The 15789-nt window shown below is 46.9% G+C and overlaps 1 protein-coding gene across 1 annotated transcript in view; it reads left to right on the plus strand.

Annotated features, from left to right (window-relative positions):
• LOC126291476 (homeobox protein unc-4-like) overlaps positions 1-15789 on the plus strand; it is a 592581-nt gene that overhangs the window by 554223 nt on the left and 22569 nt on the right. Inside the window, exon 7 of the mRNA XM_049984986.1 lies at positions 15243-15420. Coding sequence (XP_049840943.1) covers positions 15243-15420 — 178 coding nt within the window. The remainder of the gene's footprint in view (positions 1-15242; positions 15421-15789) is intronic.

Below are 15789 nucleotides of genomic sequence, written 5' to 3' on the forward strand. Positions count from 1 at the left end.
AATAAGAGAAATCAGATAGATGTCACACGGAAATATTTAAGTGTTCGGTTGTCCAACGCGCTGTTCGAGAGTCGGCAGAGGATTAGCCTGAAGGTATTCGATGTACCAGCTGCCAGGCACTTGTGGACTAATCGTGTAGGTGTGGACGTAATCGATCGCAAAAGCAGAAAACACGAATGGAGTGAATCGCCAATCTAAACGAGTTCAAGTGGATGGGAGGTGATTACAGCCCCACCGTACCACCTGCGGACCACAGATCGGACACGTTTTCTGGCTCCACAGGTAGAACTGGCCAACCACATGACGTTGTAAAAGGCGAGACAGAAACGGAAATAGCCTTGCCTCCGCTAGATAACAAAATAAAGGAAAGGCCGACTTTACCGACACGAAACAAAAAGAACAAACAAACAATAATCCCCCGGTTTACGCGTTCCCAGAGTCAGGCATCTCTGTTCACAGGTGTTGTGCTAAGTGAAGTACTGACAAAGGTGACAGCACATTTCGATTTTTAAATTGCAACAAAGTAGTGAGAATTTGTTGCTATTACAGTTTTTGAATCACCTGCGTGACAAAGTAACTTGTCAAATTTTCGGACGAAGGATTTTCAAATGACAATTTTTTCTGAATTGTAACTTCGTGTGAGCTAGACTACGCATTATTACTGTTCAGCTAATCCTAACTTCACAATTTTTAGTCTCTTCAACGTTAAGAGAAAAATAGAGTTTCAGTCGGTATTTGGTGTTGTCGTCTGGTAGTTGAAACCTTCGCCCTTCAGTTCTGTATCCCAGCGGTCGGGTGGTGTACCTTATACTCCTCGTCTTTCTCTGCGACTTCACTCTAGTACAGGTTTTGTCCATCTACCGTCACTAAGCACTAACATATACACATTATTAGACAACTATTAAATCATTTCATAAATTTTATCGTTTTTCTTTCTGTATTGGCCATCTCTGGATCACGCTATTTTGACTGCACTTTTCGTTTTCCTTACGTCTGCGCCTTAATTTAGGCCAGTATTCTCACATTTGTTCCTTGGGCATTTCCTTCCTCGCTTCAGTTCACGTTTTCCCAGTTTTTAGTTTTGACATGTCGTGGAAACCCGAATGTTCTTGGAGTTTTTTCTTGACTGGAACGTGTTTATTTATATTCTCCAATGTTAATTCCAGTTTCTGCAGGTCTTTCGCTGCCTCGGTGAAAGGCACCTCCTTGGTTTTCTCTTTTATAAAGTAACAGAAGATCCGGTTGCTCAACCTTGTATGTCATACAAGCAGTCTGGTAGTAGAAAGCAAAGTTCCTGCTACAAAAGGCGTCTGTTATGTATTTTACATTTGTCTAGAAGGCATGGTTGTGTCACTTCCTGAGTTAACCACTTTCTTTGCTCACGATCTACCTTCATCTTTCTCCTAAATTCTCGATCAGACCTTTTTATTGTTCGCTAGCTGTTACCCGCGACTGTTTTTTCTGATGAGTGATCGCAAGTACGCGACTGTCTGTGCAATAACATCAGCTGCCCTCAAGTGTCTACGTGTTCTGCCCCACCTTTTCCACTCCTTAGTTATCCCAACGCACAATGTCTCGGTATGCGAAGCATCACATGATACTGAAGTAACTGTACATCAAACAACATGCGCGTTGAGCAGTAAATACCGTGGAAGTTTGGATTAAACACACTGGAGAGTGTATAAGCACTATATTCATTATTTTTAATGGTAGCACGCAGCATATATCAAGCAATAAAACCAATATGAGCATTTTTAACAAATATGATAAAGATCGAAAGTCAAGCAGTAAATTGCTTTTTCAAAGGCTGAATAGTTAATCTGTAATTTTCTAATATTATTCAGATCATTTAGTATTCTGTACTACACACTTTGCAAAGTAGCCTGCGTTCTTCATAACGGATGAAGCTATCTGCATATCGGATTTCAGTGGATTAGTCGTGAAAACGTAACAGACACAGTTATTTTCACATAAATAATGTTAGCATGGATAGAACTTTCAGTTGCGATATGTTTGTTTGCATGATCCGATTTTCATGAAATAAAGCCGTCACGGTGCCCCAAGCCCTGCTGTGAAAATCCCATCAAATTTGTCTATCAGTTTTGAAGACCAGAGCGTGGAAACACAGAAACACACACACACTTTAAATCCCAATATCTTTTTCTTTTCTTGCGATCTGATTCCGATGAACCATATACTTGTATGGTGTGCCAAGGTATGCTTAAGTTAACTGCGAAACCCCACGAAAATTTGTCTAGTAGTTTTGGGGAAGCATGTTCAGACACACACAACAGTTTCACAGATTTATTATTAGTATAGTTTACTATCAATATGTGGGACGTTATAAGTAGGGAGGGCAATTTGTGGCAAATTATGTGTATGGGAGAAGCTCGTATAAAGTGACAAACTGTCACACTGGAGGGGGAGGGGGGGCGGAGTGGTGTAAATTGACGAAAAGCAGACGCTAACGAGTGACAGTTGTCGTCCCGTAACGTGGCACATTTCTGCGATGCTGCACGAAAATGTCGTGTAAACCACGCTAAAATTTGGCGACCGTGCAAGGACTATATGCATGCTGTCTGGTTTGCTCTTGGAAACAGGGCGGCATGGTTAAATGGCTCTGAGCACTATGAGACTTAACATCTGAGGTTGTCAGGCGCCTAGAACTTACAACTACTTAAACCTAAAAAACCTAAGGACACATCCATGCCCGAGGCAGGATTCGCACTTGCGACCGTAGCGGTCACGCGGTTCCAGACTGAAGCGCCGAGAACCGCTCGGCCGGCAGGGTGGCGTGGTGTGGCGGTAGTACTTGTGAGTGGCTTACTGGGCAACACCCGGGCCGACGGCGGCGGCGGTAGCGGCAGGCAGCAGGGAGTGAGCAACGGGCGAGGCACGCAGCGGTGCGTGCCCGTGCATGCACGCTCGCCGCCGGCCGGCCCGTAATGACGCCGACGCAACCCCTTAACGGCGGGCCGCGCCAGTAACTGTCCGGATTAATTCACAGACACAAAGCGCCTAATGCGATCTACACGCGCCTTCCCGGCCGCCGCGCGTAATGAGTTTCCTATCCCTGATTTATGGCCGCTGCCTCCTCGCTGCATATCTGCGTGCCTGTCCGTACGGCAGCTGGTGCTCTCACAGGCGAACGCGACACGTCGAGACAGTCGCTTCTGGGATGGATGGGCAGCGCTGTTTTAAGATCGAAACACACTATCTGATCAAAAGTGTGCCGACACTTCTGTGTAATGCGGAACTGGCCGTCGGACATCGAGAGAGGCGGGTCTGCCACTATAAAAGGTGCCGGCGAATATTGTGTTGCCAGCAGAGAATCGGGAATCGGTAACAGCATAATGGGCCAGTCATTGCGTGTCACCTGAGTAACAATTGTAAGTAGGCTGCTTAGGTTTCTATGTTGGCAACGCCACGTAGTGCTCTGTATGAAAATCACTGACTGTGCTGTGTGCGCAGTTGTAGGTGAGCCGCTAGCAGTGGTGGACGTGGGGAGAGAGATGTCAGTATATATATATATATATATATATATATATATATATATATATATATATATATATAATGACTTTCGAACGCCATTAAGGTAAAAACACTCCTGGAAATTGAAATAAGAACACCGTGAATTCATTGTCCCAGGAAGGGGAAACTTTATTGACACACTCCTGGGGTCAGATACATCACATGATCACACTGACAGAACCACAGGCACATAGACACAGGCAACAGAGCATGCACAATGTCGGCGCTAGTACAGTGTATATCCACCTTCCGCAGCAATGCAAGCTGCTATTCTCCCATGGAGACGATCGTAGAGATGCTGGATGTAGTCCTGTGGAACGGCTTGCCATGCCATTTCCACCTGGCGCCTCAGTTGGACCAGCGTTCGTGCTGGACGTGCAGACCGCGTGAGACGACGCTTCATCCAGTCCCAAACATGCTCAATGGGGAACAGATCCGGAGATCTTGCTGGCCAGGGTAGTTGACTTACACCATCTAGAGCACGTTGGGTGGCACGGGATACATGCGGACGTGCATTGTCCTGTTGGAACAGCAAGTTCCCTTGCCGGTCTAGGAATGGTAGAACGATGGGTTCGATGACGGTTTGGATGTACCGTGCACTATTCAGTGTCCCCTCAACGATCACAAGAGGTGTACGGCCAGTGTAGGAGATCGCTCCCCACACCATGATGCCGGGTGTTGGCCCTGTGTGCCTCGGTCGTATGCAGTCCTGATTGTGGCGCTCACCTGCACGGCGCCAAACACGCATACGACCATCATTGGCACCAAGGCAGAAGCGACTCTCATCGCTGAAGACGACACGTCTCCATTCGTCCCTCCATTCACGCCTGTCGCGACACCACTGGAGGCGGGCTGCACGATGTTGGGGCGTGAGCGGAAGACGGCCTAACGGTGTGCGGAACCGTAGCCCAGCTTCATGGAGACGGTTGCGAATGGTCCTCGCCGATACCCCAGGAGCAACAGTGTCCCTAATTTGCTGGGAAGTGGCGGTGCGGTCCCCTACGGCACTGCGTAGGATCCTACGGTCTTGGCGTGCTTCCGTGCGTCGCTGCGGTCCGGTCCCAGGTCGACGGGCACGTGCACCTTCCGCCGACCACTGGCGACAACATCGATGTACTGTGGAGATCTCACGCCCCACGTGTTGAGCAATTCGGCGGTACGTCCACCCGGCCTCCCGCATGCCCACTATACGCCCTCGCTCAAAGTCCGTCTACTGCACATACGGTTCACGTCCACACTGTCGCGGCATGCTACCAGTGTTAAAGACTGCGATGGAGCTCCGTATGCCACGGCAAACTGGCTGACACTGAAGGCGGCGGTGCACAAATTCTGCGCAGCTAGCGCCATTCGACGGCCAACACCGCGGTTCCTGGTGTGTCCGCTGTGCCGTGCGTGTGATCATTGCTTGTACAGCCCTCTCGCAGTGTCCGGAGCAAGTATGGTGGGTCTGACACACCGGTGTCAATGTGTTCTTTTTTCCATTTCCAGGAGTGTATATATAATGACTTTCGAACGCCATTAAGGTAAATACATTGTTTGTTCTCCAGCAAAATATTTCATTTGCTAACTATGCCTGTCAGTATTTGGTGCCTTCAGTAGTTAGAATCTTTTATTTAGCTGGCAGTATTGGCGCTCGCTGTATTGCAGTAGTTCGAGTAACGAAGATTTTTGTGACGTGAGTGAGTCAGGGCCATTCTTTTGTAAGGATTATTGAAAGCAGACTGCGTTGCGCTAAAAATATTGTGTGTCAGTTTAGTGATGATCTGAATAAGTAAAGAGAGAAATGTCTGTGCACGTTCAGTTTTGTTCAGCTGTTTGAAAATGAAGTAAGGGGTTTATCAGCACAATGATTTATAAAATGTTTCCAAGGGGAGGCTTTCAATGTATGGGTAAGTATAGGCCTGTGTCCCTATTGTCAGGGTTTTCGAAACTTATTGAAAAATTATTCCTTTCAAAACTAATTACGGTCTTCGACAAGAATAATATTATTTCTGGATATCAACATGGCTTCACACCACAGCGATCAATTGGAACAGACACTTTCAGTCTTATAAACCATGTCTTAAATGCAGTGGACAACCACAGAAATATCTCAGGTTTATTCTTGGACCTAACAAAAGCTTTTGATGTGTTTGATCATTCTATACTCCTGAGAAACGTTGAATGGTATGGTGTAAGAGGTGTGCCAAATCAGTCGATTAAATCATATTTGAAATATCGCTCTCAGGTAACTGAAATTAAGTACATGGAAGGAAGTGAACTCCAGGTACACCTTTCAGAACCATGTGGACTAAGTCATGATGTTCCACAAGGCTCCATTTTAGTTCCAGTATAATATATTTGTCCGACGAATACCCGTTTCGCATCTGCATTTCTTCTTGGTGTAGCAATTTTAATGGAAAGTAGTGTAGTTCTCTTTGTAAAGTCCTTGTCTAGTTAAATTGGTGGGTAGCTTGCGCAACAATTCCTCCTGCCACGTTATTCTCCTCACTGAATATCACGTAATATGTTACTTGCAGTGACTGTAATTGTGGGCACAAACTGTTTTTGAATACCGACAAGGCAGCCGTGTCTTTGTGCAGCTTCGCCTGCGTGATAGGCCACCCGGAGTGCGCGACAGGAGATGGTCAGCAGGCGCCTGGTGCCCCCTGCGGGCTTTTTGTGGTCTCTGGGATACTGTGGCGGCTCATTAGCAGCAGACACGTGGCCGGCGCGGCGACACGTGGCTCTCACTGACTCAGCAACAGGCGGCGAGGTGCGGCCACGGCGGGCAGCCTCCTGTTTACCGCCGCCACGGGCGCGCGGGCGCAATGAAGCGTGCTGTAGTTAATGTCTCTCTCTCTTTCCCTCTCTCTCTCTCTAGATCGAACAAATCTACACTACTGGCCATTAAAATTACTACAAGAAGAAATGCAGATGATAAACGGGCATTCATTGGACAAATATATTATACTAGAACTAACATGTGATTACATTTTCACAGCTTCAACACGATACTACAGATCATCAAGAGTATTGTGAGGAGCCAGTTGCTCGGCCACCATTGACCAGACGTTTTCAATTGGTGAGAGATCTGGAGAATGTGCTGGCCAGGGCAGCAGTCGAACACCTTCTGTACCCAGAAATGCCCGTACAGGACCTGCAACATGCGGTCGTGCATTATCCTGCTGAAATGTAGGGTTTCGCAGGGATCGAATGAAGGGTAGATCCACGGGTCGTAACACATCTGAAATGTAACGTTCACTGTTCAAAGTGCCGTCGATGCGAACAAGAGGTGACCGAGACGTGTAACCAATGGCACCCCATACCATCACGCCGGGTGGTACGCCAGTATGGCGATGGCGAATACACGCTTCCAATGTGCGTTCGCCGCGATGTCGCCAAACACGGATGCGACCATCATGATGCCGTAAACAGAAACTGGGTACATCCGAAAAAATGACGTTTTGGCATTCGTGCACCCAGGTTCGTCGTTGAGTACACCATAGCAGGCACTCCTCTCTGTGATGCAGCGTTAGGTGTAACCGCAGCCACGGCCTCCGTGCTGATAGTCCATGCTGCTAAAGACGTCGTCTAACTGTTCGTGCAGAAGGTTGTTGTCTTGCAAACGTCCCCATCTGTTAACTCAGGGATCGAGACGTGGCTGCACGATCCGTTACAGCCATGCGGATAAGATACCTGTCATCTCGACTGCTAGTGATACGAGGCCGTTGGCCATCAGCACGGCGTTCCGTATTACCCTCCCTCAACCCACAGATTCCATATTCTGCTAACAGTCATTGGATCTCGACCAACGCGAGCAACAGTGTCGCGATACGATAAACTGCAATCACGATAGGCTACAATGCGACCTTTTCAAAGTCGAAAACGTGATGGTACGCATTTCCCCTCGTTACACGAGGCATCACAACAATGTTTCACCAAGAAACGCCGGTCAACTGCTGTTTGTGTATGAGAAATCGGTGTCGTCACCGGCGCCAACCTTGTGTGAATGCTCTGAAAAGCTAATCATTTGCATATATTCTCCATGTCTGTTAAATTTCGCGTCTGTAGCACGTCGTCTTTGTGGTGTAGCAATTTTAATGGCCAGTAGTGTAGCAGCAGGCCTCTTCTTCTGCGCCTTCCTTTAACCCAGCCTAATGGGGATCCCAAATTCTCGACGAGTGGTCAAGAATGGGCCACAGTGCAGTGGTGTACTATACGTGGTCTCCATTATACATGAGGTACACTTCCTTAAATTTCTCCCAATAAACCGAAATGTGACTGTATCGACAAAACGAAAATGGCGCTAGACGAATTTCTGACCTACCTATCACAGACCACTTAATAATCCGGTTTAAAAATCATTTTGCTTGTAACGAGAAAGAAATCGACGCTTTCCGTCGACAGTGGGCGTTACATGACATACGTCATTAGCAGTATTTGTTAGGACCTACTCGAGCTATACACTTCACGCATTTGACTCCTGGAAGAAAGGATACAGCGGAGACATGGCTTAGCCACAGCCTGGGGAATGTTTCCGCAATATCCTTTCTTCCAGGAGTGCTAGTTCTGCAGGGTTCGCAGGAGAGCTTCTGTGAAGTTTGGAAAGTAGGAGACGAGGTACTGGCGTAAGTAAAGCTGTGAGTACAAGGCGTGAGTCGTGCTCGGGTAGCTCAGTTGGTAGAGTACTTGCCCACGAAAGGGCAAATGTCCCGAGTTCGAGTCTCGGTCCAGCGCACAGTTTTAATCTGCCACGAAGTTTCATTTCAGCGCTCACTCCGGTGCAGAGTGAAAATCTCAATCTGGATATTCGACTTTATTGTGCTCCGACAGGAGAATTTTTCCGCTGTAAGAATTTACCTCTTAATGAGTAGATTACGACAGAATTTTAAAATTTTAAGTTCGGTGAATAATTATATAAAGTATTGACCCAAGTCGATAGATAGGCAGCCGGCAAGCGAAGCGGGGTGTCACGAATCGGGTTAGCCGTTTAGTGAGTTTTCGGTCTGCTGGGTGTGTGCGCAGCTTTGATACTTTCTGGTGGATTGAAACTGAGTGCCGGACCGGGACTCGAAGTTCGGACCATTGTCTTTCATGGGCAAATGCTCTACAGGAGGAAAGTATTCGCTAAGGGCTGCTCGTACTGTGGACAGGGGTTGCAACCAGACTGAGGTGCCCACGTTAGAAAGTGTGGGCAAGTAAACATGGTGTTGCTACGAGCGCCATCTAGTAGCCGCAGAAACAACTAGGCTACTGTCCATTCAAAATTAGACACATGAAACTGTGATGCAGCTGATTCAGGCATAACGTAAGCATTAATAATAACAGGGTGAATTTACATATTTATGTGCTTTAAATAGAGACACATTTTGTAACGTAAAAACATTAGTTATGACATACAAGAAAACAGCAAAGATGCGACAGGAAAACAACATTTCGGTAAACTGCATGAGGAAATCTGAATCAAAGATCAAGCAATGACTTTATACAGTCAAAAAAAGTTTTTATTTCGCAGCTGCAGCTGTTCGTTGAGAATGAGAGTGACAAGTGAGATGTTTGAAAATCTCCAATTTTTCTAAGACATCTAACCTACGCCCCTTCTTCTCGGTATGCAGAATATTGTTATCTCCTATGGCTTTAGGCACGTGTCCAGTAATTAAGAGATGATCGGCAAAGGATTAATTTAGGGGACTGGTGCCGTTCTTTCTCGAAAGATGTTCTTTATATATGACGGTGAAAGCACGTCCGGTTTCCCCTATATAATAGGAGAAGCAAAAATCAGAAACTTCTGCAGCTCACCCCCTATATGGCTATCAGCCAGCAAACCCACGACTAAAATCCAGAAAGAGCTTCCTCAGATCTACCGAGGCCCTAGTTGGGGCACCACAGCAACGCCGAATCGAACTATGGCGTGCAAGGCTTACCAGTACTGTGGGATGGATTACACCAAGCGAAAGACTACCACCCGGCTACACAGAGAGTTGGAGTACACGGAGATCCCTCAACAGACTACGCTCGGGTGTCACGAAATGTAAGAGCAATCTGACCAAATGGGCAGTGTGCAGCAACGCAGACGACCTTCCACCTGCTCCAGTGTACCCAATGTCCAGCAACATGCACAACAGAAGACCTGCTACATGCAACGCCAAATGCAATAGAGGTCGCTAACTTCTGGGCGGCAAAAGTGTAAATAATTATCTTGTAAATGTATCTACAAACAACATGTAACTATTGTACATTATTTTATATATTGTAAATGCTTCTGACACGAATAAATAAATAAATAGGAGGAGCAGGTATCGCAGATGATCTTATAAACGCCAGAACTTTATGTAGGGGAGCGAATGGATTTCAAATTATGAATGAAATAATGAAATTTCTGTTTAGATTATCATTAGTAGAGAAGGCAATATTGCAGTTGTATTCGTTGCGAAGCATGCGCCGAATCTGATAGGAAATGGGTCCTATGAAAGGAATAGAAAAATGTTTTTTTGGGTTAATTTCAGTGCATGAGGTGTTGAGCGTGGTAGTTCTTGCACTTTTCTTTTTTAGGATATCGTCCACTATGTTAGTATTTGTATTTCCTATTTATACAGACAAGTATGTTCAGTTTTGATTTTTTACTTGCATCGGTGCAAGGAACTGGCTCCCAAAGTGCGCCCGTGCATTGTCACCCCGCCCTGTTCGCGAGGGGCAGTGTGTTAACGTGTGAAGCTAACAGGCGGTGACCCCGCTCTGCCCAGCGAGCCGGACGGCGTTTTTCGTATGTAAAAGTTTTTGTCGCGTTTTGTTTGGCCACGCGGCGGGCTCGTTACCCGATCCATCCGGAAGGAAGACGCACGTGCCGGCGCCACGCCGATGGGCCTATGGGCGGACAGAGAGAGAGAGAGAGAGAGAGAGAGAGAGAAAGAGAGAAAATAGATGGGGGGGTCAGTTAGGGAGGGACAGAGACATGACAAGGGGCGATCGCCGGCCGCCTCTGTTATTGGTGAGGCTTTTAGGCAGTAGTTGCGGCGCGGCTCGCCCGCACCTATAGAACACCTGTGCAGACCATGTAACTCCCTTGACAAGTACCGTCGAGCGAACCTACTACAAACTAGTGTGGCTACTAACAAGGGAACCTCCCCATCGCACCCCCCTCAGATTTAGTTATGAGTTGGCACTGTGGATAGGCCTTGAAAAACTGAACACAGATCGATCGAGAAAACAGGAAGAAGTTGTGTGGAACTATGAAAAAAATAAGCAAAATATACAAACTAAGTAGTCGATGTGCAAGATAAGCAACATCGAGGACAGAGTAGGCTTAAAAAGCGCCGTGGTCACGTGGTTAGCGTGAGCAGCTGCGGAACGAGAGGTACTAGGTTCAAGTCTTCCCTCGAATGAAAAGTTTACATTCTTTATTTTTGCAAAGTTATGATCTGTCCGTTCGTTCATTGAAGTCTCTGTTCACTACAACATGTTTAGTGTCTGCGTTTTGCGACCGCACCGCAAAACCGTGCGATTAGTAGACGAAAGGACGTGCCTCTCCAATGGGAACCGAAAACATTTGATCGCAAGGTCATAGGTCAACCGATTCCTCCACAAGCAAACACGTCTGATATATTCTATACGACACTGGTGACGGCATGCGCGTCACATGACAGAAATATGTTGTCGACCCACCTAACTTGTACACTTGGCGAATGGGTAAAGAGATTCTTCTACCTTGGCCGATTTAGGTTTTCGTGTGGATGTGATAATCACTCCCAAAAAAGTGATGAAAACATAAGAGTTTGTCACATAAACTGCAACAAATGACTGCAACAGTTTCACAGTCGCACAATCAAAACATATGTTTTTTTACGTTTTGAAATGTTTCCGTGTGTAGACCGTCAAATCCTGAATATGTCGAAGCAAATCGGAACATGTCCTGGAATTTTGAAAGTTGATTATGTGTGAGTGCCTGAACTTTGATAATTGACACACGATCACGGACGGATAATAGACTGGAAATAAAAAATTAAACTTTTCACTCGAGGGAAGACTTGAACCAAGGACATCTCGTTCCGCAGCTGCTTAAGCTAACCACGGGGCCGCGGCGCTCCTGAGTTCCCACTGTCCTTGATGTCGCCTACGTCGCCCATGGACTACTCAATTTATATATTTTGCTTATTTTTTTCATAGTTCCACACAACTTCTTACTGTTTTCTCGATTGATGTGTGTTCAGTTTTTCAAGGCCTATCCACTGTGCCAACTTATGACTAAATCTCGGGGGGGGGGGGGGGGGGGGGGTGCGATTGGGAGGTTCCCTTGTAAGTCTTTTTTGTGGCGCTCCGAACCAAGGGGGATCACACCAAACTACTGAAAATTTTGCGTAACTAAAACATTAACAAAATATCGAGGCGAAACACGTGCCATCTAGGTAATAAAGACCACCACATTACGGTAAAGTTCAGACGCATATATCAACAAAGATTAAAGTTCTCGCTCTGCTATTTCAGTAGCTCAGAATGAAATTTTAAACAATGGTATGTTTGCAAGGATTGTTGAACGGCATTCACGACCACATTAGGTTTACGATGGAAGGAGAGAGAGATGATGCCTTGCCCTTCCTTGACGTCCTCGTTCGCCGCAAACCCAATGGGTACATCAACCACGGTGTCTACAGGAAACCTACACAAACATATCGATAGCTACACGCTGTCAGCCACCATAATCCGAAGCAAAACGTGACATTCTGAACAGCTTCGTCCACCGTGCTAAAATCGTCTCAGACGCTGAAAATCTGCCTCTAGAACAAATCCGCCTCCGAAAAGTCTTCCGGAAAAACGGCTGGAGTCACCGCTACTTATCATAGGCTGTTTCTGGCGAGACGAGCAAGAAAAACAACACCTACGTTTTCAGCTTGTCGAGACCATCTAGGGCTTAGAACTCCTGGAGTATACTAAATATTACATCAACGTAGCTGCTACAACGTAGGTCAAACACAGCACTTGCTGTCTATTTCAATGCGGCTGCCTGAAATGACCTCAACCTTCCTACTGTCACTTGGGACTTAATAAGGGTTTCCTTCGGGTTGGAAGTGGTACCTACATTGTGAAGCAACAAACTAGCTACGGCATTGCAGGCATTTGGTTTTGGGCTCTACAAGGTGATGTCATTACCGCCTATTGCTGAAAACGGCAGGGGCACTGTAATTAAATGACGACTCAGTTAGATACGAAGCTAATTGGGAATATCATCGCTACGGTGTCCGAACAAACACCGAATTGGGTTCGCAGGTGGGCGTGGTGGCCACAACGGAACAATAGCTGTAGCGACGCCACCGTGTTCCGTAAGAATAACGTCGGCGGCCGGCGCCCGGCTCGTTACAGCGGCTGCACAATGGGGGGATGCCCCCGGCACGCGTACCAACCTAACGAGCGAGCGCCACGTGTCACGTGTCTGCGGCCACACGCCTCACCGGCTCCGCCACTTGCCGGCGTCTCGCCAGGGGGCGCCGAATACAATGGCCTCGCCACCTCCCTCTCGAGTTTTACTCAGTTATTTATTTTTCTGGGGTAACAAAACGCAACCCTCCCCCAGTGAGAAAAGCTGCAACAGGATTACGGACACAGCTCACTGACCACAATTCGTCGTAGCATTGTGGAACTAAATAATGTGCTAAATCGGTGGCGTGTTATCAGTGTATTTACTGTCATCGTACCTAATATTACGTCTCACCCATGCCATATTTGTTACTGATAACAGCGCCTAACCATACTCTTGATATAACAATAATTTTGCTACAGAATGTCAGTTTTTTCCTTTGTTTCTGATATTTTGAAACTGTACGTTATGACGAGCTTAATGAGCAAGTGAACTAAGAACTCACTACATTTTCAGAGGATACTAACAGAGCTGGAGTGTGAGAAAAGATCGCTGAATGATTATCTTCACTTTAAAGTGTTTCTCATAACACTCTGGTGAACTTTTCAGAGCTACAGGACCTCGTCTTCATCTGTAAAATATTGAGAACGTCTGAAGCATTATGGACGAGGTGCTCCAACCATCTCGAGATTTTAACCGTCTAACGCACCTAATTGGACAGAATTTGGCATGATACACTACTGGACATTAAATTTTCTACACCAACAAGAAATGCAGATAATAAACGGGTATTCATTGGACAAATATATTATACTAGAACTGACATGTGATTACATGACACATTGGGTGCATAGATGCTGAGAAATCCGTACCCAGAACAACCACCTCTGGCCGTAATAACGGCCTTGATACGCCTGGGTATTGAGTCAAACAGAGCTTGGATGGGGTGTACAGGTACAGCTGCCCATGCAGCTTCAACACGATACCACAGTTCATCAAGAGTAGTGACTGGCTTATTGTGACGAGCCAGTTGCTCGGCCACCATTGACCAGACGTTTTCAATTTATGAGAGATCTGAAGAATGTGCTGGTCAGGGCAGCAGTCTAACATTTGCTGTATTCAGAAAGGCCCGTACAGGACCTGCAACATGCGGTCGTACATTATCTTACTGAAATGTAGAGTTTCACGGGGATCGAATGAAGGGTCGTAACACATCTGAAATGTAACGTCCACTGTTCAAAGTGCCGTCAGTGCAAACAAGAGGTGACCGAGACGTGTAACCAATGGCACCCCATATCATCACGCCGGGTGGTACGCCAGTATGGCGATGACGAATACACGCTTCCAATGCGCGTTCACCGCGATGTCGCCAAACACGGATGCGACCATAATGATGCTGTAAACAGAAACTGGATTCATCCGAAAAAATGACGTTTTGCCATTCGTGCACCCAGGTTCGTCGTTGAGTACACCATCGCAGCCGCTCCTGTGTGCGATGCAGCGTCAAGGGTAACCGCAGCCAAGGTCTCCGAGCTGATAGTCCATGCTGCTGCAAACGTCGTCGAACTGTTCGTGCAGATGGTTGTCGTCTTGCGAACGTCCTCATCTGTTGACTCAGGGATCGAGACGTGGCTGCACGATCCGTTACAGCCGTGCGGATACGATGCCTGTCATCTCGACTGCTAGTGATACGAGGCCTTTGGGATCCAGCACGGCGTTCCGTATTACCCTCCTGAGCCCACCGATTCCATATTCTGCTAACAGTCATTAGATCTCGACCAACGCGAGCAGCAATGTCGCGATACGATAAACCGCAATCGCGATAGGCTACAATCCGACCTTTATCAAATTCGGAAACGTGATGGTATGCATTTCTCCTTCTTGCACGAGGTATCACAACAACGTTTCACCAGGCAACGCCGATCAACAGCTGCTTGTGTATGAGAAATCGGTTGGAAACTGCTCATGTCAGCACGTTGTAGATGTCGCCACCGGCGCCAACGTTGTGCGAATGCCCTGAAAAGCGTCTGTAGCACGTCATCTTGGTGGTGTAGCAATTTTAATGGCCAGTAGTGTATTTCTCAGGAGCACATCCAACAAGTCTATCAGTCAATGACAAGCCGAAAAGCTGCTTGTGTAAGGATCAGAGATTGACCAACAGTTATTAACTTGCTCAATTTGAGGAGTCTTTCTCTTGAATGGCTCATCCAGTCTTTCTGAAATTGTAATTGTTTGTTTGTATAATTACACATCTATCGATTTCCGTCCCATTCGGATAATTCCTTCACGGAGCGTCTTTTGGCTATGTGTACTTTGGTGCAGCCCCAAGGCTTCTCTCTCGTTGTTCTGCGGACTAAGGACTGTTGTGTTGCTGCCGCAGGTGTGGTTCCAGAACCGGCGCGCCAAGTGGCGCAAGACGGAGAAGTGCTGGGGGCGCAGCACCATCATGGCGGAGTACGGCCTGTACGGCGCCATGGTGCGCCACTCTCTGCCGCTGCCGGAGACCATCCTGAAGAGCGCCAAGGAGAGCAACGAGTGCGTCGCGCCCTGGCTGCTAGGTAAGCCTCCCCAACGCGCTGTCCCACTCTAGCTGTCTGCGTGAAAACTGCCAGAGTTTGTTTCCCGAAATAGCCTTTGTCTATGCACTTTCTAACGATCACGCAGCACGGCCGTGCTCTAACAGTTCAGTTTTAAAATTTTTGAAGAGGCCGTATTTCAAGCCCCCCTTTTCTGTCAGCCTAATTTCTAATACAAGATCGGCAACATACACTGACCTCTGGCGTGCCACATGGCAGTGTTACGGGACCACTGCTTTTCACTATATACAGGGTGTTACAAAAAGTTACGGCCAAACTTTCAGGAACCATTCCTCACACACAAGATGTTATGTGGACATGTGTCCGGAAACGCTTAATTTCCATGTTAGA

This window comes from Schistocerca gregaria, chromosome 9 (assembly GCF_023897955.1).
Source record: "Schistocerca gregaria isolate iqSchGreg1 chromosome 9, iqSchGreg1.2, whole genome shotgun sequence".
NCBI classification, from domain to species: Eukaryota; Metazoa; Arthropoda; class Insecta; order Orthoptera; family Acrididae; genus Schistocerca; species Schistocerca gregaria.